General features: G+C 34.9%; 2 protein-coding genes across 2 annotated transcripts; both read right to left on the bottom strand.

Moving 5' to 3' along the window:
• Window positions 1-535: 535 nt before the first annotated feature.
• Window positions 536-5,584, bottom strand: LOC115441817 (N6-adenosine-methyltransferase non-catalytic subunit). The gene is made up of 6 exons (XM_030166731.2): window positions 5,402-5,584; window positions 5,162-5,326; window positions 4,325-4,525; window positions 2,491-2,647; window positions 1,937-2,246; window positions 536-1,091 (listed from the first exon to the last, which is right to left on the bottom strand). The coding sequence occupies exons 1-6, from the start codon at window positions 5,465-5,467 to the stop codon at window positions 845-847; spliced, it is 1,146 nt and encodes a 381-aa protein (XP_030022591.1). The 5' UTR covers window positions 5,468-5,584; the 3' UTR covers window positions 536-844.
• Window positions 5,585-6,772: 1,188 nt separating this feature from the next.
• Window positions 6,773-19,368, bottom strand: LOC115441792 (NF-X1-type zinc finger protein NFXL1). The gene is made up of 6 exons (XM_030166698.2): window positions 19,263-19,368; window positions 13,257-13,436; window positions 12,282-12,494; window positions 11,203-11,400; window positions 8,933-9,142; window positions 6,773-7,022 (listed from the first exon to the last, which is right to left on the bottom strand). Exons 1-6 carry the CDS (start codon window positions 19,321-19,323, stop codon window positions 6,817-6,819), a joined length of 1,068 nt encoding a protein of 355 aa, XP_030022558.1. The 5' UTR covers window positions 19,324-19,368; the 3' UTR covers window positions 6,773-6,816.
• Between the last annotated feature and the right edge of the window lie 2,737 nt (window positions 19,369-22,105).

Below are 22,105 nucleotides of genomic sequence, written 5' to 3'. Positions count from 1 at the left end.
TATGCTCGTAAAATAAGGAATAAATTAATTTAAATTTTCATATGAGTGCACAACCCTCTCAGGAATCATGATTTTTATTATGCTTATAATTATTTCCTCTTAGCACCCCTAACAATTGAAATAGTAAGCGAAATGGGCAGAATAGTCCACACAAGCAGCACCCGTTCACGAGTAATGAATATATAATTTAGCTAAATGTGGTATAATAAAAATCCTCTATGCGGTAGCATGCTCAAATGGTACTTGACTGCACGCGTGCGGTCTACACATGGGCGTAGCAAGGAGAGGAGGAAAAGGATAGGTGTGCCCTAGAAACGTCTGCCCACACCAGGAAAAGGAATGCGTTTACAGGGACCTCGAGTGGTGCAGCTGTTTCGTAGAATTCGGCGAATTTTTTTTTCTTCTCCCGTCTGATTTTTCCCCTAGAGAATCCGTGACTACGCTAATGGGTATACAAAGCAGCCAGCAGCTAAACAAATTCGAGGCAAGACTATGTCTCCGAACACGCTCCAATACAATAAAATAAATAACAAGATAAACAAATAATTAATTTTATTTACCTAATACATATTTTACGTATTCACTATCTAAACATTCAAACATTTCAATATACGTCAATTAATTTCTCCACCTCACACATAAAATAAAGTAGAAAAACGATTCGTGCCTCTTGTATTTAATATTTTTCGGATCGTGTTAAATAATAACACAATAACCGTTATCATTCTGACCATGGAGTTAAGATCTCGTCACTCTAGTCAAAACGAGTAGTTGATTTCGTCAGTTTCTGTAGATTCCGCAAAACAGCACAAACGTATCATTAATATTCCAATACTTTTAACTCTTAAATAGCTCCCCTGCCTCTTCCCCGGCCTCTGAAACCGCCCCTGCCTCTAGGACGAGCCCCTTTACTGGCGTTAGGAGGACTTTTCGGCCTCAGAGCTTCTATCCTCTCTGTGCACCCTGTACTTTCCCTGCCTTCGGTGAAGTATGAGGCGTACAGTTCAGCGTTGAAGTTGGAATTGGTCAGTTCGTGGCCGATGGTCACCCAACCCGGCCTGATCGTAGAGTCCCGTCCGAATAGGTGGATTCTGGAACAATTTAAATTGTTTATTGCAAGAATATTCAGGTACAACTCCTTTAGGCTACGATGGCAGATTACAACCATTACAATTACAGGTAGTTCATAATATCAACAAATATTTACTTTGCTAATCATGGAATGACTTATTTATACTATTATATAAAGCTGAAGTGTTTGTTTAAACGCGCTACTCGCAGGAACTACAAGTTCGAACTGAAAAATACTTTTTAATGTTGGATAGCTCCTTTATCGAGGAAGGCTATGGGCTGTATAACATCACACTATGACCAATAGGAGCAGAGCATCCACGAAAAATGTTGCAAAAGCGGGGAAAATTAATTCATTTCGGGAACTTCCGTTGCGTACACTGCGTAAATGGTTAAAGTTAGGCAACAAGCATGTATGACGGAATTGTTCCTTGTAAAAAGTTCCAAAAAATATATTATGAAATAAAGTCCCCCGCCGCATCTGTCGGCCTGACTGAACGCGATAAACTCAAAAACTACCCATCAGATTTCGATGAAATTTAGTATGGAGATAGTTTGAGACCCAGGGAAGAACATAGGCTACTTCATATCCCGGGAAAATTTATAGTGAGACTTTTATTCCGGAAATCTTTCACGCGGCCGAAGCCGCAAGAAAGCTATATAATATACGAAGAAACCTTTTATAGGTAACAAAATAGTGCTATGTATAAATTGTTCTATTAAGTGTTATTATTACTCTGGACAATAACATAATAAAACGTAAGTAAAAAATATGTAGGATATCATTAAATTGAATGACTTGCAGAATTATAGTTTTTATACATAACAAAATTATTTTATATTCCTATTCCTATGTAATGCTTACCTTCTCCGACCAAGACAAAAGTGTTCCATGATATGGAAAATTTCTATCGGCTTCTCCGTACTGCCGAACTCAGGGTCCTCGGATATTATCAAGTCTATGTCCACATTAGCGTGTATGAAGTCTCCATCAACCGATCTCCTGACAGTTCCTTTGATGCCCATGAGGCAATGCTCCTTGGTCCGTTGGAACACCGCATTGTGCTCCAAGTTCTTGGAGTGTCCAGGATTTTTGATATTAGTTTTTATCCAGCAGATGTCTTCGCATCGTCGGAATCCCCACTTTTTTAAACATTCCCTGCCCATGTCCAAACCTGGAATTGCATTATTGCAGTTAATAAACTAACAAGGATACATTTTTTTATAAATTGTAAAAGTGTTACCAACGAGAATTAAAAAAAAAAAGAATAAAAACAATAATTCTTCAGATCAATCAGTTGATTGTTATAACAATATCAAGATATCTTTTTAATTTAACCTCATCTTTTTGGTGTAAATATTTTTATCATGGCATATTGGCCATCCATGTATACATTAAAACCTTATCAACATCCTTACCCTCCGAGCTGCCGCACCAGAGGAATACGAAGGACCTGGCCTGGGCGACCTGCTGCAGGTCCAGCGCGAGCACGTCCTGCCAGCGCCAGCCCGCGCCCAGCGGCGGCTCCACCAGGATCACGTCGAACTTGTTACCCATCTGCTTCAGGTCGAATGTCTGCACATATACCAACATATTTTAAATTTAACACTATGTTTTGTTTTTAATTTTATATGTTGGCATAGTAATATTTTGTCCGTAAAAATCGTGTTTTCCTCATAAATCTTTACCTGGCCCGGGAATTGAATCGAGAGCCGCTTTCTATACAGCCTACAAGGAAAATAAATAAAAATCATATTATTTTTATATGCCATTTAGTACTTAAGGTCACCATAATAAAAGGTCTACCAAACATCACGATAATATATTCAAATCTCGACTTAATCAGATTATTCTCAAATATTCAACAAAACTGAACAAAAAATTCAATCAAAATTAATTTAAAATTATCACTCAGGTATGTAAACTTACCAAAAACCTCTTTTAAATCTAACTATAATGGCATTTTTTCAACTTCTCAATACTTGGGACCATAAATTAAAGAATTATTTAGTCAGTTTTTATAAACTTAAGTGTTTTGCCAAACTTAATATCAAACATAAGATTATCCAAACATAAGAGTACTTGTAAATTGTATGATTAAAATTTGTTACCAAGCTTTTTAGAAAATAAAGGTGTATTTAAGTATGGCATGTTATGGGTTTTATAATTTTTTAAGACACTTATCTTGAGAGAAGATTGACTGGTTTTAAAAGCTTTTGCAATAATACTGTTACCCATATTGTTTGTTTAGTATCTAGCATACATTTGTTCATAATGATCTAACTCTGCTACAAAATTACATCGACAAAATTTTGCCTTAAAATATATTTCTAATTTATTTTCGAAATTGTGAATTTAAGATGATTATCATAATTTTGTATATAATAAGCAAGTGATTATTTTACGGTAAGTGATTACTAGCTATAATAATCATGCCTAATATAAATCCCAAAATACGAATAATATTGAATTGTTGATTAACCTTTGTGAAACCATAGTGTAGTAAAGGTAATAGAATTTATATAAACACTGCATGGACTATGGTATTAAAAAAAAAAAAAACTTTTTCATAATATTATAGGTATAAATTATAATTAAGAACAATAATGATAAATTATGGAAAATACAAATTAATATTGTTTATAATTTAATGTTATGCTAACTTGAAATTATCTATATAAAGTAAATATTGCTTGGTTAAAAAAAGGCTCATTTATTCATAAATTCATGTGGCCTTACCTATTAACAGCCCTCTATCCCCAACAATTTTCTCAAAATACAGTAGTTATGTTGCTGCTGAATTTATAGATAAATAAATTAAGCCCATAGTCGAATCATTTGAAAAAAAATCCTATTAACACATCCCCCTAAGGCCATTCTAGTGCACTTGGTCTCTACACTGAATGCACAGGGAGACATTCACTGTGGTATACCTCTTGGTTGTATACTCACATTGAGGCCTATACAGGCTTGGGAACATTTCTCTTCTTTCTCCCCTCCTCTCATTCTAAACAAGGCACTTTCCTTCCTTTACTCTCCTCTCTCCAAATTCCCTTCCAACACTCAACTTTTCCATTGTGCCTCACAACTTCCACCATTGTACTATTGCAGATACAAGCAACATATCAAATAATGAACCTCAGCCTTCACCATTCCCTGACACCCCAATTGTGAAAACACACCCTAAATTTGACTCATGAGGAAAAAAAAACTTATTAATATATCACAACTCCACACTATTGTAAGCCTTACCTTCAAATCACACTTCAAATACATGGGCGGTGTGGCAGTTTGTGCGATAAGATCATCTTTCAACTTGATCAGTTCTCTGAGCTTCGGGTACTCCTCAAACCGGTCTGCAAGCCCCACATCCCTGATAAAGTTCTGCGGTCTCTGCCCCGTGTCTACAAAGTGCTGACAGTAATCATTGTGGGGGTTCGATGATTGAGTTCCCTGGGGAGAAGAATATTGGTATGGGTTATGATGCTGTTTGACTTATATTTTTAAAACATTCATCCGAATATATTATGATTGTGAGATGGCTTCACATCAATAATGATAAGTATTTTATCGCGGTTTTTTATATTATTATTTTCTCCCAATGATAAGTATGTTCAACAAGACACTAAGTAGCTATGAGAAAGCATTGCTGTTTGAAAGACTAAACCAGTGTAACTATGTGTGAGAACTGAGATAAAATCTTATAGCAACAAATACAGTACTGTACAATATTATTTAAGTATATAATTTATGTTATTCAGTTTATCGGCAGAAGTATTATTTATGATGAAATAAATCTGCTTGTCATATATTTCTTTACTTATCCATAGAAACCTACAGTTAAATAAAATATGGAAAATATATCCGAAGTATAACAGAAACAATATTAGGGCATACTAAAAATAAACATGAATTCACACATCATACACTTTGACTGTAGTTTCTGAATTTGTTACCTAATCACACAAAACCGGTTTAGCATTTAATACGCGTTAGCAGCAATGTAATTCAACTTGAATTAATATTATGCCAATTTCTATATTTTCAGATCAATATCGAGCTTATTACGAAAGGAAAAGCGGTAGTTACCTTTAGGAATGTTGAAGAGTCCGTGTAGACCAATCCATCAAGTTGTTCCTTTGAGGTCGGTTTATCGCCCTCATTCCCGCATCCAGGCACCGCCTGCTTCTTCGCAGGCATGTCCAAGGTCGACCCCAATGCATGCCTCAGCTCACTAACACTAGAAACACCAAGCTGCAAAAGGAATTCGGAATTTGAAATTACGAATGTTAGGTTATGAATAAATACTGAAATAGTAACAATACGTACAGTCTGTGCTAGCAACTTTTTTCTTTTTTGCGACCTTTCTCGCAATTCTTTTAGTTTCTCACTCATTATTATATTATCCTGTTTATATTATTGTGTAATGTAAATTGTAAACTTATAGCGTAAACAACTTGCATGGCAGTTTTGTTTCGTTCTGAAACATAGTGAAAGCGTCGCAGCCCCTTCACAAACGCCCGCTACGCACAATAAAAAAAAATCATACATAGCATGATTCACAGTATCTTAGTTCCCAATATTAATATACAGGAAATAATTACATAACAATAGGAATATATTTTTCATTTCAAAAAGAAAAATCGTAGGCATAATTTTACGTAGGTCATTTCTAAACGAAAAAGGAGTAAGTGTTGAGGTTCTGAGGTAAGTACTGACAAGGACATCATTACTTTTTATCAAGGTCATTGCAATCCTTGGTACCTAGTGGTGCTTCCTTTGAGGTGGTCAGTAACTCCGTCTGTCACGCGGGAAACCGGGGTTAGATTCCTCGCAGGGGAGTCCGTTTTGCATTTATGTAATTAGTACATTCATCAATAATAAAAGGTATGCAAAATATTATACAGGTGGACCTACTTACAACTTAGGTAGGTAGTTAAACAAATTATGTTTTAGTTATTTTGATGGTTGGTTTTTATTTAAGCAGTGGAAATGAGAGCAGTATGCGGTGACTATGAATGATAGAGTGCGGCATACTACTTACAGTAATGGACATGTGTGGAGTGACAGAGGATGTAGTAATCAAAATTGAGATGGGCATGCTAAAGTGGTTTGGGCATGTGGAAAGGATGAATGATAGAAGACTGATAAAGAAGATATATAAGGCCAATGTAGATTGAAGAACCGGTACGGGTCAACCGTACTGAATCTTCGCATGTCAGATATCGGACATTCTTAGTAAAGACCAGGTCAAAAGCACCCTGAACCGGCGGGAATGCATGAAGAGATTTATGAAGGTGGAGGAAGCGAGAGAAGTTTACCAGAATCGTGCAAAGTGGCGATCCATAGTCCCTGCCTACTCCTATAGGATAGATGCGTGATACTATGGATGTATTTTTGTGGTCGTTACTCTGTATCTATATAAATTAGATTCTTAATCATTTATATAACATGCTATTTAAGTATATGTATATTATTTTCTTATCGAGGGACGGTTTAGGTAATTCGTAACGTGAACTTGGACTTATATAAGCTGGATCGCCTGAGATAATATTTAAATTGCAGAGTCAACTCCTATAAAAGTTTCAACTTCACTAATAGAATCAAGATTTAAAAAAAATAAGTTAATAGATACATGTTGGTTTCGAGACATAACGCAAATAAACTTATTTAAAGGAGCTTAAAATCAACAGGCAAAGCTATGTTTTAAGTATATATTTTATTTAATATCACATACAATAACATCAATTTCTAACTGAAATAACAGCATCACTCCTGGTGCAGTTGTCGCTGGTGACACAGAGCCCAGTGGTGATGTCTCGTAAATATCCGAGTCGGCAGTGGCAGCCGAGCGCGCAGCGGCGCGGGCGCACCGTGCACGTCGGCCGGTCGCACCGCGGCTCGCACCCGTACCGGCAGACATACTCTTCGTTGGGCTCCGTACATTTGTCTGTAAGGGATAGTGGATAAATTTGTTACTCTGATGCACTAGGACAGTGACTTCTTAAGTATAATAATAAATAATACTTCCAGATCTATATAATATAGTGCGTACTGCTAAGCTCGGGTCTCCTGTATTAAAAGATCACCTCGTTGGCCAGGTTGCGGGTTGATATGAGGGCATATACCTATCCTCGAAATTCTTGTAGAGAATTCTCAAGTATGCAGGCTTCCTCACAATGTTTTCCTTCACCGTTAAGGCGATACCTCAAGGTCCATTTTCATATATTTTGTTTCGGCTTTAATCTGGGTAATGGTAATCATGGATATTTCGGCCTTTAAAATTTAATATGACGAAATTTTAAAGGCAGAAATATCCAAGATTATTAATTATTTTTACGTTTTTCTTTCAACTGCGAGAACTAATCACTAACTAGACGTGAATTTAAATTCTTTACTTGCCAATACTTGTTTAGTTACCCAGATTAAAGGTGAAACAAAATGTATGAAAATGGACCTTGAGGTATCGCCTTAAAGCAAACCATAATTCATAAACAATATACTTTTGAGCATTGAGTTTTTGAAATTAAACCAAATTCTAACCAAAATCACCAGAGTTGTAGATAGGCATGGCAACTCTATAATAATAAAATCATTCAGATAATTGGGAATCATTTTTATCAAAATAAATAAAATTTAAAATTTTTATTATTTGCTTAGACTCTTATGTAGGTTAATCTTTTTATGTTGTGACCCTAGGCACCATGACTAAGATAGCTACACGGGCTAGACAGTATGTACATTTGTTTTCAACATTGATAAGTGTAATCAATCATGCATTCGATATCGTGCAAGTAGGGCGAGGCTGCGGGCGCATCTTGTTTATGCCCTTTCGAAATTGACGCAAAGTTCAAGGGCACACGTTGCCCTGGACAGTGGACGCATGAGGGCCATACGGTTTATTGCTTGTCTTAAGGGTTGGCCCTAAGTGCTAACGTAGAAGATTTTAAAGGCAGGGACTTGGATAGAGCATAAGTACCACTATTCGCCAGAACACGAAAGGAATCTTGCATCAACTGCCAAAGTGCCGAATCGTCTGGGCACCAGGGTAAAGATTAAGAGCAGCGTTTTTACATCTAGCAAAATTCTTTTTCAAAACTTAAAAGGATAAGATGTAATTGTTTATTTATATAGCTTCTACCGGTGTAGCATCACTGCAGGGCTGCAGTTGTTGATATAGAATTTAGAATAGTTTATGGGTTCTACCTTCATTGTTTCAAGTAGGTTAATTTACGTAACTTGATTTGCTGTTATATTTCCTATCTCCCATCAATTCCATTCTCTAACATCTTGTATAAGTTCTATTCTTTCATAGGTTCGTTTAAAGAATTAAAGTACATTATTATTATATTTTAAAGTCTTTTAGAGAATTAATGTGCTCTATTTTAAACTCTTTATATACCTTTTATTTATCCACAATATTAATATAAATCGTTTACAATGACTGCCAGCCCTAAAAATTACAATACGTAATTGCTTTGTAAAAATAGTAAGTACCCACATAGCAGTACAAATTGATTTGTAGATCTTTCCTTGTAATCTATAGTAAATGAGTTACTGATTCATGTTCGTTACCTTTAAAAATATCCAGTTATATGATAATTTTATGTTTTATTTTAATTTTATGTATGTTAATATAAACATCCTCTGTACTGTCCTCAACTTAAGTCTCATAATGCCAAGTGCCTCACTGGCGAAAATATTCTTTAAACACACACAACTGTCACTTCACACAGTAACCTATCCAGAGAGACTGTCTCTACCTTCTACTTAGAAGGCCTTTCTTTTAGACTTAGGAGGTCTATCGCCTTAAAGAATACAAACATCTATCCTAGTTACATCAGTTCGACAGACACTTACGAGGTAAACAGTCTTTCTCCTGGACGCAATGGCCACTCCGATGTCTCAAGAGTGGAGGTCTACACAAGCAGCCTCTGGTACAAACTCCGACGGGGCAGATCGGCGCGGGGTCTGAGCAGCTGGGCTCACACCATCCACACGAGAGAAACTCTTCATCAGAAGCGCAGTCTTCTACTGTAGGGTCGTGAGCTCCACCCAGGGTTACTTCAGCTAGAATTTACTTCAAACTGAATTCGTTTGAGTTTTGGGTCTTGTGCTATTGTTTTCTGTTGTGAATTTTTATAGGTCTGAGCATTATTCAGCAAATAATGAACAAATTCTAAAACTAAGTATAAACTGTGTTTATCAACTGTTTATGTCATCGAGCGATAAATTCGTATTAGGATTAAGCTCTTTTGTTAAGAGCAAAAAATAATATAAGCATCTCTGATGTTAGTTAAATCTTTAGCCTTTAAACTATTACAAAATTTTGTAACTAAATAGCTTGTGTTAAAGTTGTCAATATGGCTCTACTGTGTTACTGGAAAATATCAGAGTTTATATCATATATACATATTTGCTGGTGGTAGCGTATATGCTGGTGGTAGGATATATTTTATATCCGCCCGGATAGCGACCACCGTACACAAGGTGTTAAAACCCGCCATATAGTCCACGTCAGTGTGTCGCATTCCGGGATCAGCTTGTGAATATCCGGTTCCAATATGTTAGCATAATTGTGTCGACTGTTGAGGGGTAATAATCTTTCGTCAGTCGATATTCTATTGGACTCCACTTCACTTACCATCAGGTGCTGTGGGGTCACTAACACGTACGTATAAAAAAGGCAGTTCCTAAATTCAGTATATGTGCAGACTTTAGACTTCGGTAGTTCTACATTTAGTTTACAATAATAATGCTATTAGACAAATAGTACAATATTAATATTATTTTGCGTACATGAGGCAAAGAAATTGTGCTCACAGATTTCTACACTTGAGGAAGGAAGAAATAAGACAAGAGTAAGAATTGCAATATTTTATTATCAACAAACAAATATACAAATAAATATCTTAAAATTAATTTAGCATTGCATTCAATACGCGCAGTTACCAAAGTGAGATTTTTTTTGTGAATGTGTTTACTTCGTTAAGTAAGTTACGCAAAGTATGTTCTACATAAAACGAGAAAACGGGATATTGTATAACGCAATATAGATAACAGGTATTTTATTGTAATACAATTACAACATTTTGGCAAACAGATTGAATTCTGGCGAACAGATTGAAATTCTTAGTCCAAAAAATATTCAAATGTTCCTTATCTTTTTATTCAAATTTAGCGCATGGATGCATTGCTTAAAACAATTTTTAAACCTTATCGTCATAAATACAGTGCTCTTTATTGAAATCAAGAAACGTGTAATAATTCCCATTGAGTGCAAGAAGGCAGAGAGGTTATTCTTAGTTCAAAAGAGAAAGATAACTATAAAGAAAGAGCATGACACATATGCATTGCAGACTAAGGTACTACGTTAGACTTTATAAAAACAATACCTTGTAAATTAACCTAAATACAAGCTTATGTTTCTAGAAAATTCTTTCGGGAGACTGCCAGCATTATTGTGCAACATTTCAATCTATTCATTTGCAGTTATAGAAAAAAACAATTTTCAGAGCAGTAATTTGTATAGACGAAATAAATATAGTTATAGTCCATTAAATATTATTATATGTGAAGAAGATAATTATTGACAGGTATTTAATTATTTGTATTCTAAAAATCTATCCATAATACTGCATACGTCTATCACTTTTTTTTGTATTTACTTATTCAACATAAATTTTAAAGTACATTGCATTATCAGATATATAACATTTGAGCTTTGCTCGCCTATTTTATGTTCAATGTACTACGTGCTTCGATTTAACCTCCCTTGCTCAAATACCGTGCAAAACTAACTACTGCACTACAAGAAACAAAGATAAGTTATTTTGAACCTTTAATTTATATTCAATGCAAAAATCAAGCGCTTAAAAGTCATCCTGGCGGCGCCCAAAAATCATTATTAATTAAAAATATGTAGGGTAGTCTTGCCGTCCTAGTGAACTAAGGCAGAAAATCCAAATTCCTTTAAAAAAAGTGAATTGGTAATTACTTTCCTCTCTTTAGAGAGGAATCCATAATTTGATACAATCAATGAGTCCAGCCACCATACTTTTCCTTCTCTTTGTTTCTTATAGTTCCTTAAACTTGCAAAATCCCTTACTTACTATTCGTTTCTTACAGACCTTTAGGGCATTCATTTAGTTTAACACAGTCTCCGCTAGGTGCCCTCACGTATCCAGGGTCGCAGAAGCAGCCTTTCTTGCAGGGCATCGGGCAGGGTGGGTTGGGGTTGCTGCAAGTCTTTTCACAGGTCTCGCAGGATCTGTACCTTTGGAGGGGTCCGCACATGATGCGGTACGGGATTGGTTGAGGGATGTAACCTGAAAATAATTGAGGTATAAGTTTTTGCTAATATTGCAATCAAAAAGAAGTTTATACCTGATGTTTAAACAGTGCTTCATGAAGATTATGTAATACGAATAAAAAAATAAATATAATTAAATCACATGTATACTCGCTCCCCTAAAAATACTAACTCATTTTTCTGTGATTGAGTAATTTTTGGAATGGAAAAACCCAGTCACAATTTTGGTTTGACTCGGGATTCGAACCCAGGACCTGAGCGCAATAGTCGTACTCGTCTTAATAAAGTAATATTAAGTTAATAAGACTAATTCGAATTTCGAGGTAATGACAAAAACCTTCTCATCAATGCCACACTGTCTCTCTCCGCATAATTTTGTGAAACTAAAGATGAGTGACAAATCATAACTGACTCAGTTACTCGGAATCGTACCAAGGTTGGATCCACTACGTAAACATCCGTATTTCAATGACTTTTCCGAGTTATGATAGTAAATATCAAATGTGTTTGAATAATTGTCTTTTATCTTGCGTGATACATTATGCTAGGTTAAAGAAAAATAAACAACCCAAAAAATAAAATTGTTTAACTTCAAGGAGATTACAGAAAAACCAAACTCGATCGCAGGGATAGAAATAGCGGAAATTTAAATCAGTGAAGGATCATGAGACAAAAGTATGATATTTTTACAGAAAGCCCTTGCACAAGATAGCAAAAAGTATACCCAAGATGATTAAATAGATAGTAACAAGAAATAATCAAGAGCCACAATAGATTATGTCCAGAGACACAGAGTATTAATGAAAACACCTCAAAGAAGTAGAAGAAAAAGAATACCAAACCATTAAGACAGATCCAAACCCAAATAGAAGTTATAAACCAGAAGATAGCAATTACCGATCTCATTCAAACGTGTGGCTTTGGAGCATTTCTCAAACGTCACGCATTTCCCATTAGTGTCACGGAATAGTCCGTCCTTACAGAAACACCCGCGCGAGCACTGCGCAGGACAGACCGGGTTGGGATTCTCACAGCTCTTGTTACAGGGCTCGCAGAGCCTGAACTCCTCGAGGGCTGGACAGTCATCCTCTAGAGGTAAATGGGGATACTCTGGAAGGTTTACAAGTTTTAAATACCTAATGATGACTGGATCCAGAAGCCATATATCTATAAGTATTTTATTGAATTTTGGAGCCTTAATTCAGTAGGTAAGTAGGATCTTAAAGTTTAATGATGCCTAGATCACCAATCGTCTTTATGCATGCAGTCACTATAACAATTTAAATAGTTTGGAGTTTATGTGCCAATTGGAAACAAACTGAAGCACTTGAGATAGTTCGATGGGGATAATAAGAGAAATTATCTTAAACCGGTGATGAGGAATACTATCTCAGCTTGGATTTACATCCTAGAGTATTAGAGACGAAGTTTTAACTTCCCGCTGGTTTGGTTCAACAGATATTGGATACACAAACGGGATGATAAAACTGTGAAGTAGTAATAATCTTACCTACAAATGGACAGCAAATGCTACTAAGTTATTTGTTTAGATTTTTTTAACCAACTAATGACATTACGACTGAAATTCCGACTTACTTCAAACCTACTCTAACGTAGGATTTGGATTAGTAAGAAAATTTGCAAAGGTTATCTTCCCGAAGCAATTTTTACCGTGGAAACAATCGTGACAAGCTTACTTATGAAAATTCTAAATTACAGAAATTGCGGTGAGTCACTTGTGTATAGAATTATTGAAATATTGCTATCAGTGTAAACATATCCGATAGTTCTTGCACAATATATTGCTCAAAGAACTTGCTAGTCTAAACTTGCTTCATTACTAAAATTAAAAATAACGGACGATAAACTTACTATGAGGAGGGCAATCAGCCAGTTTCACGCAATGTCCAGTAGCGTTCCTGACCTGGCCGTCTTCGCAATAGCAACCCGGACGGCAGACGCCCTTGCACTCCGGCACAGGGTCTCGGCAGGTCTTAGGGCATCCGCACTCCAGTAGTCTCTCGTTGGACCCGCACATCATGCCTACCTGAACTGAAAGTAATAGATACATCTGTAAGCACAATCTGTTTTTTTTTAATGGTTTTGTAGTTTACGTTATTTTAGGATAGATGGCATTAACAACTCAACTATAGGACGAAACATTCGTTCAGTAACATATCTTTAAGAGTGAGACATACTATAAAATTTCTTTAATATAAAATATAAAGTTTTTCTTGAACAGATAATAATTATAGTCTGACCAGGAATATATAAAACCTCGTCATGTTGTGGTAATATATTTAGTACGCATATGTTGTAGTAAAATATGGAACTGATTTCTTGTACTGTTAACTTCAAAATGAAAAAGCAAAAGTGACGCCATCAAAGCAGTTGTTTTATTTTTCTGGTCAGGCTATAATTATACCAAATATTTATTTAAACTTAAATTAAATTCTTCTCAAGAATCGAATTCGAATAGGGTCTATTCTATATGCTTGGCTTAGATGTGACACACATAAAAGACCTGTTTGTGGTTCGTTTCAAACAATCTCCCGTTTTACGGAAGCTATGAAATGAAACAAAAAATTCACAGTAAATTCTATCATTGTGCGAGGTGTAGTCAATGGGTCGTGTCGTGTGACAGACAGACAATGCTATTTACTGGTATTACTGGTAAAAGTGGTTCAACATGTCTACTAAAGTTACATATTGCTGTCGGGAATGATTTTTATTGTTACCTAAGCCCAAGCTTGTATTGTTATCATTATGATGTGTATTGAACACAAGCCTTTCTCAAGGATTTTAGACTATTTGTTGGAAGCGGGCTTAAAGTGATTAGGTGCTATGCTACCTTTTTATGTCTATCTGAATTAAATATTATTTAGAATCCTCGTTCTAGAATTAGAACCCACATGCATCCACTAACAGCAACACCAACTGTAACCATCACACTATGTATTGGTGTTTGAGTGTGTGTGGTGTCTTGGTGTGTAATTGTACAATCAATATAAACTAATTCTGCTACTGCATGGGTGTCATGGTTGTAGTGTGTGTACGACGCCGCTCTGAGGCCCAAATTCCAACGTTGTCCAACAAAATGTCCGCGTTGGATTCAAATTCCAACGCGGACAAAATAACCTTATGATTTGGCTCAGTATCAGCCAGGAGTTAGACTTTGTCCCCGATGTGATAGAATCCCCTTTGTATCATGGGATCACACACGTGGCGAGAAGTGGGTGGGTGTTTGCATCTCTGCCTGACCTTACGGGGACATAGGCGTGATGTGTTTGTTTGATAAAGTAATTTAAATGTTTATTACCATTTTAAGATAACAATGAACTATTACATTAAAAATAAAGTTTATTAGAGGCATAAAATAATCATAAATTTAAAACTAGGCTAAGCCTATCAAACACTACATATTATTGATGCAGGAAATGGATCCTTTAAACCAGTTTATATAGCGATAACAGTAACATCCGTTGTGATACTTGAATTAATGCGATAAATAATTGTAATTTTCATTTGAATTACTCGTGTATTTTAATGATGTAATTGTAGGATATTTTTTATGCAATTTAAAAAAGCATCGATATTATGTTCGTTGAGGAGTGTTAGGCGCCACAGCTATACTGATATATAAAGCTGAACAGTTTGTTCTCAGAAATCGATTTTAAAAAATTTCCCTCTAATAGGAAGCTACATTACTCCTAAATGCTGTAGGCTTTTTATTGTGAAAAAACTTTTCATGTGGCCAGAGCCGTAGCTGAGAACTAGTAAACAATATTAATAGTAGGTTGAATTCCAAAGTCAATATAGCAACACGCTATGCTATTTACCTTCATGCATCAGATACTAAATATTTCCCGAATACTGACTTTCGCTCTCACAAACCACAACGCCATAACAATTATTTGCGGTTCACGCTATTTTTTGTCTGAAGATTTAACCTACTGCCTTCAGTTTCATATTCTACCCGCTGCGCCATGACGATTGTCTTGGTGTTCTTTTGACAGTTAGAAAGTGATTTCGTTAATTTAAATGCACGACGTACAGAAATAAGCGACATAAAAAAGGCGGGACTAGCGTTGCAGTTTCTAGGATTCATCTACAATGTCATAATCTTTTGACTGACTTCACCGTTTTGACATGCGGTTTGTGTTACTACTTCTAAGTAAACATTATTCGTATGCGGTATCTCAGAAAAAATCAAAATCTTGATTTTTATGTCGTCAGACAGCTTAAAGAAATACCCATCCAATGAACTTACCTAAATGATCTTGTTTAGAACATGTTAAAAAAACCTTAAAAGAGTTTCTCTATCTCAGTTTTACATACAAAACTATAAAACTATACTAACAAAACTTTGATTACCTTGAAATAAGGTTTCCCTGACATACCGCTTTTGCGCCTAGCACGGCAGTATAAGCCAACCAAATACAAAAGTCACACTAATCTTTGCTCCCACATAAATGGTCCCGAATAAAATGACTACTATTTACATTAGCTGTCCAATACTATAAGAATCAAATAAAATTTATTTGACTCTTGTCAAAAGAGCCTATATGTTTATCTTGGGGTTGCTATCAGTTTTATATTGCAGCAATAGTTCTAACTAATAAGCTATGTTTTTTTCTGCTTATATTCCATAGAAATTTATGCGGGTTAGGTCATAAGTAAAACAAAGTCTTAGCAACACAACACGACTCTGCATTGAAATTATATGAATTTGAATGTTGAGTGAGGATAGACCACGTTTGCAGGCCAAGTTCGTGTTATTTTTGTCTAAATAGTACTCCTAAGGACCACTAACGGCCGTTTTCAATGAACTATCTCGATCTTAATCTTCTTTCCGATCCCGAAAATAAATCGGTTCAAATAAGTCATTTTAATATCTAAGATTGTATTCTGATTGATCCATATTCGCGATGAATCGAAATAGGTGATTTGGCTCGACCATTCAAATCGGCAGTGAATATACAATTTATTCCTGGTAGTGCATCGTATCCATTTTGTACTTTACATACAGTAGAACGATCGCAATCTCAATCTTCAATCCGATTCCGAGAACGAACCAATCGAGATAACTCTTTTATAAGCATGTCAAAATAACTTTGTTCAGTTTTGAGATAGATCGAAAAAAGTATTTTGTATCGTTTATTGAAAATGGCAATAAATAGGGACCGTGCAGAGAGTAACAAGCCTTCATGTTATGACGTATCGTGTTCCGGATCAGACGTATTCAAAAGAAAACCGTATTGATATTAAAACCATGAGGTCTACAATCCCATGTCCATATAAAACATGCTTTGTCCCATCCTTCGTAAAGTCGCATATCAATTTGTTAGTCAAAACACTACACTATGAAACAGTCAACAATTGAGTTACTTTTAGTTTCATTGTAGTGTAGTGTTTCGTTTTTTAAATGCCTTGCTATAGAGTAATTTCGTTCTTAATGTGCTGTAGTAATCTACCTTCACACTCTGATATCCTAAATACATAAAGTATTAATGAATTGTAAAGATAAATCGTGCAATATCCATAACCGCATGCAAATGAGTGCGGCGTTCTCAAAGAGATGACGTCACGAACATGATATCACTACGCACGCTATGGGCAATGCATATTTTATTTTTAATATAAATATTACTTATGTCTTGCATGAGCTAATGATAGCTGTAGGTAGGAAAAATTATATTACTCTTGCAAAATATAAGGATTATATTAGTTAAAGTACGTATAGTATTAAGAATGTTATTTTATATGAATAGTGTGCATTATTATTATAGTATAGCTTATTTTTCTCTCATAATAGGGAAAGTTTTTATTGCCATTAATGAGTCAAAAATTCATTTTTTTTTTATTTTCGTACCTAGGATTCGAACCTGGAACTTCAGGATTTACATCCCAAATACCTTCACTAGACCACCGAGACTATAAATTAATAAAACTAACATGTTAATTAATTATTTCTGTCACAATTCCGAAGCAAAAAAGTTCAATAACCCCCAGTCGAACGTAATTAAAAAATATGAAATAAGGCTTTGGGACCAGGCCATCCTCAGAAAAAATCTAACTGTTCTGTTAGGAAAAAAAGTTAATTTTTAATGTACGAAGTCATGCAGATCTGTGAACTTGCCTTAAGTATAAAGAATTGCTACTTTCGGCACTCTGAGACATCAGATGTTAAGTCTTCAATACCATTATGATGATGATAAATTCTGTGGTAAGTTGGTACAGAGCTTATAGTTCAGTTCATTTTATGACTGATAGTCTTGCAGTTTTGACTATTTAATTATATTTTTATACGAGTATATAATAATAATAATATCAGCCTTGTATTATATACCGTCCTACTGTTGGGCACGGGCCTCCTCTACTACTGAGAGGAATAGGCCTTAGTCCACCACGATGGCCTAGTGCGGATTGGTAGACTTCACACACCCTCGAAAATTCCTAATAGAGAATTTCTCAGGTACCTATGCAGGTTTCCTCACGATGTTTTCCTTCACCGTTAAAGCAAGCGATAATTCACAAAGAATACACACATATTTTTTTATAACAGTCAGAGGTGTGTGTCCTTGGGATTTGAACCTGCGGACATTCGTCTCGGCACTCCGTTCCACAACCAACTAGGCTATTGCCGCTTCTATACGAGTATATGTACTTACAAAATTTTGGTTAAACAAAGAGCTATTATTTTAGTATTAAATCAACACACCAATAATGTTTCTCAATAAAATTTAAACATTTCATGGCGAAATTTCGCGAACTCTGATGCAATGCATTGTATGTATATTTACTAGGCCTCAAGCCTTATTATGTCATATGAAATACGAATGTAGGTTACAATTTCCTCATCTTCTTTACTTACGTATACATCTAGGTTCTTACTGATTACAATCTTAATTATCTTTTAGACTTTTGTAGCTCAAAATATTTTCGTTTAAACAACTCGCCTTTTATAAAAAAGATTATGGATTTAATACTAACCATTTACTTAACACTAACAAATTAAAAAAATATATAATAACATTTTAAGTTCATGTTTTCCTACTATTTTCTAGCCGCTAGCATGTAAAATGCTTATAAAGATCACGGAGAAAGAACCAGAGTATTTTTTCTTTTCAAAGTTAATTTTGAACTGTATATAATTTAACCAAATATTATGTAAGTGCGACTTGAACTTATACACATTCAGAATTTCTAATATTAAGCAACAGTAATGTACAGTGCAAAAATGTATTTAATTACTTACATGATTGAATTAATGCAAATCAATAATTACAGCAATGATTGAATTAAGTTCATATTAGCCTGCACATTGTTACACCACACTGGCTAGTAATTTGAGTAGGAATACATAACCTCGGGGTTATAGACATTTAATTTGCAATCTTATGGACTATATTGTTAATGTTTAAAGATTAAAATATACAATCGAGTGTCAATTGGAAGCTATTATGATTACTCGATATTATGGTACAACATTGTATTAAAACCACGGTGATCTAAATATCTAAAACTTTATTCAAATTAAATTAATACGTTTCGTGGTCGTACACTATCTAACAGAAATACGAATCGAAGTAATAACTTGTTGTAGTTAAATGGGATAGAAACAATGAATTTTCCGAAAGCCCAAATACTCATAACTTTTCAAAAAACCCTTCATTTATATGCGATTTCATTTAAACCATTTTAAAAATGTATACATAAGGTTATTCATCAGCAAAATTAAAACAAAACAACAACGTTTCCTTCGCCTACATAAACAAAAATAAACACTTGAAACTATCAAGTCAAAACTAGTAAAAATATTTTTGTAAAGGCTGTATGATACAAAGTTCCTTGGCTTCTTAATTTAAAAATGCTTACCCAACTCCGCGCCAACGAACACGACAGAGAGTAAACACAACAGCAAAATCCTCGCCTCCATTTCGAGTCAGTGTTGCAATCAAACTAAACCGGTGAGCGCACAACGCCGTTTATATCCAACATGCATCTTTATATCTGTAACATTATCGTATAAGTTGCGGAAATATGTAAAATATGATTTTATGAATATTGTGCAGTTTGGAAACAAAAAGATTTTTGCGGCGTTCTTTATTATGTCTTGACAATTATTATTGATTTTGGTTATCAGATTGTAGTAACGTATATTTTGTAATATTATTAGGTAAAGACATGACAACGTGATCCTGTGGTTTGGACCTGCAAAAAAGTTAGACAAACAATTTCCTTTAGTTAAGTTCCGATACGTTTGGTTTATTACCTACAAAATACAATAATTTTACGTGAATAACATACCTAACTTAATGTATAAGATCTTTACATTTATTAATTTTAAAATAAATGCAAGTAAAGCATGTTAAATGTATATATCGTTTTTGTTTCAGTCCGCTGGTTCTAATTAGAAACTAACACTTATTGTTTTGCTAATTACCGCTTTTCATGTCTCAAATGCTTTGGAATGGAAAAGTAAACGTTTTGATTCTTATTTATATTATCTGAATATCACTAACAATGTAGCTGACTGAAAATTAATGCGGATTTTAACATAATATGCTTATATTCGAAGATAATTCTTCAATTTTCAATAATTCAGCTTGCAAAAGTTAGTCTGTAAAAACGTTACTTAACCTATTTCAAACTATAAGGTTGAATAATTTGAAGTTTAATTATAATTGATCTGTGTGTTTCCGAAAAAATCTAATGAAGGATTTTACTTAAAAATGCCTATAGAATATGTAACCTTTTTCTTTTCTCTATAAAACTTTTAAATAAAAATGTTTCTAGATATCTATTAATGACTACTTAAACAAATTGTAATGGCTATAATAAAACTATTTTTGGGTCATTTGATAACGCTGCAAACCAGAAAATACCAAAAGTGTATATGAATACAACAACTGACTCACAGTTTTTCAGAAACTAATTTGTAAGTGGCCTTTAAAAATCGACATTCATCGTAACTTGGAAATTCCAATCAATAAATTCCTCATATTATTATGTTTTCAATGCATAGAGGAAATAGAGTGTAGGTGATGTTAGCTCTGATTCAATCGTATCTAAAAGATGTTAAGGAATGTTAAAAAGTATAAAAGCCTAAGGAAAATGAAAATGTACTTTCTAGGCCATTATAGTAAGTTTTTTATGTTCTAATTGTACCTTATATCAAAAAATCATAAATGATGATTGGACAAATACTTCTTTACTATTGAAACTTAAAGTAATATTGAGTATGAACAAGACAGACGCAATCCATCATTACCTAGATATCTTATTTCATACATCGTTCTTTAAATGATCAAAAAACATACCTAGTTATTTAGAATAATGTCCATATTTAAGCTTCCCAACAACACGAACAGTTGCGTGGAGCATAAACGAAAATTGCAACTGACAGTCCGATGCCTTCGGAGCTGACTATCTATCGCCAGTGAAATTGACCTCCACTGCCAAGGTCAGGGTCAGTCCTTGTGTTTATTTGATCATATTAAAACACGGATATTTATTTTATCAGTTTAAAGAAATTGGGTTGCGTAAAATAATATTTCTATTTCTTCTATTTCTGCCGGCAAGCAACTGTGTGTAGTCACTGTTGTGTTCCGGTTTGAAGGACATTGTAACCAGTGTTACTACTGGACATAATGAGACTTAACATCTCATGATTCAGGATGGCGAGCGTAGTGGAATACCAAACAATACTTTGTAATTCAAGGTGTTGGATAGTTTTTCTACTGTTTATGGGCGGTCGTACCGCTTACCATCAGGCGAACGGCAAGCTCGTCTTGTCAGTCAAAGGAATAAAAAAAAATTAAAGAAGGAAAATTGGTAAGAATTTATAATGCGGCTACCCGAATGGGGACGAAAAACTTAACTAACTTAATCTGTCACCTTGACACATTACCTGAACGGTGAGATCTACTGGCCTGATTACTAGATCACCCACGAAGCCACTTTCAATTATAAAATGCATTGCGTTCGTCTTGACATTGGTTGTCGTCTCATATAGCATAGTAATAACATTATTGCTACTTCAAAATCCAATTCACAAATATCTTATATTTATCCGCATATTTTTATAACCAATTAAAATGTATATTTCCTCACCGGCTCAAAACTCACTCACGCTGAACTTGGAGTTTAAGAAAACCAACATGATGTTTTTTACATTTTGTCATCATCATCAGCCACATAAAGTCCACTGCTGAACATAGGCCTCCCTCAAAGATTTCCAGACGGACCTGTCGAAAGCGGCCTGAATCCAGCGTGTTTCTGCAACCTTTATCAAGTCCTCTGTCCACCTTGCAGGACATCCAACACTTCGCTGTTACATTTTCTATATGATTGATATTTCGAGAGGTCTCAAGCAAACCCTCATTCTAAAGGCTAGTAGCGTCTCCACCATTGTTTTGATATTTCGGGGGTCTGTACGCAGTGACTTCTGACGTCATATGACCCATTTATAAGATTGTTGGTTTAAGCTAAAAAAATTAATGCATTAAAAATTCCATTCAATAAAGGTCAAAATTGTATAATTGAACGTTATGTAAAAGGGAACCAAGGGTCATATTGGTCAACCTTACGGGCTTCCCAACATGGTAATTGCAAGTTTCGAGGTCCTTTATAAGTTGTGAAATCCACGAGATGAGGATGCTGGGAAGGCCCGAGATGACGTAACTTAAGACCTCTTTGAGTGACGCAAAATGCATAAC

This window comes from Manduca sexta, chromosome 10 (genome assembly GCF_014839805.1).
Source record: "Manduca sexta isolate Smith_Timp_Sample1 chromosome 10, JHU_Msex_v1.0, whole genome shotgun sequence".
NCBI lineage: Eukaryota > Metazoa > Arthropoda > Insecta > Lepidoptera > Sphingidae > Manduca > Manduca sexta.
Note: the sequence above shows the minus strand (reverse complement) of the source record. Positions and strands in the feature narration are given on the sequence as shown.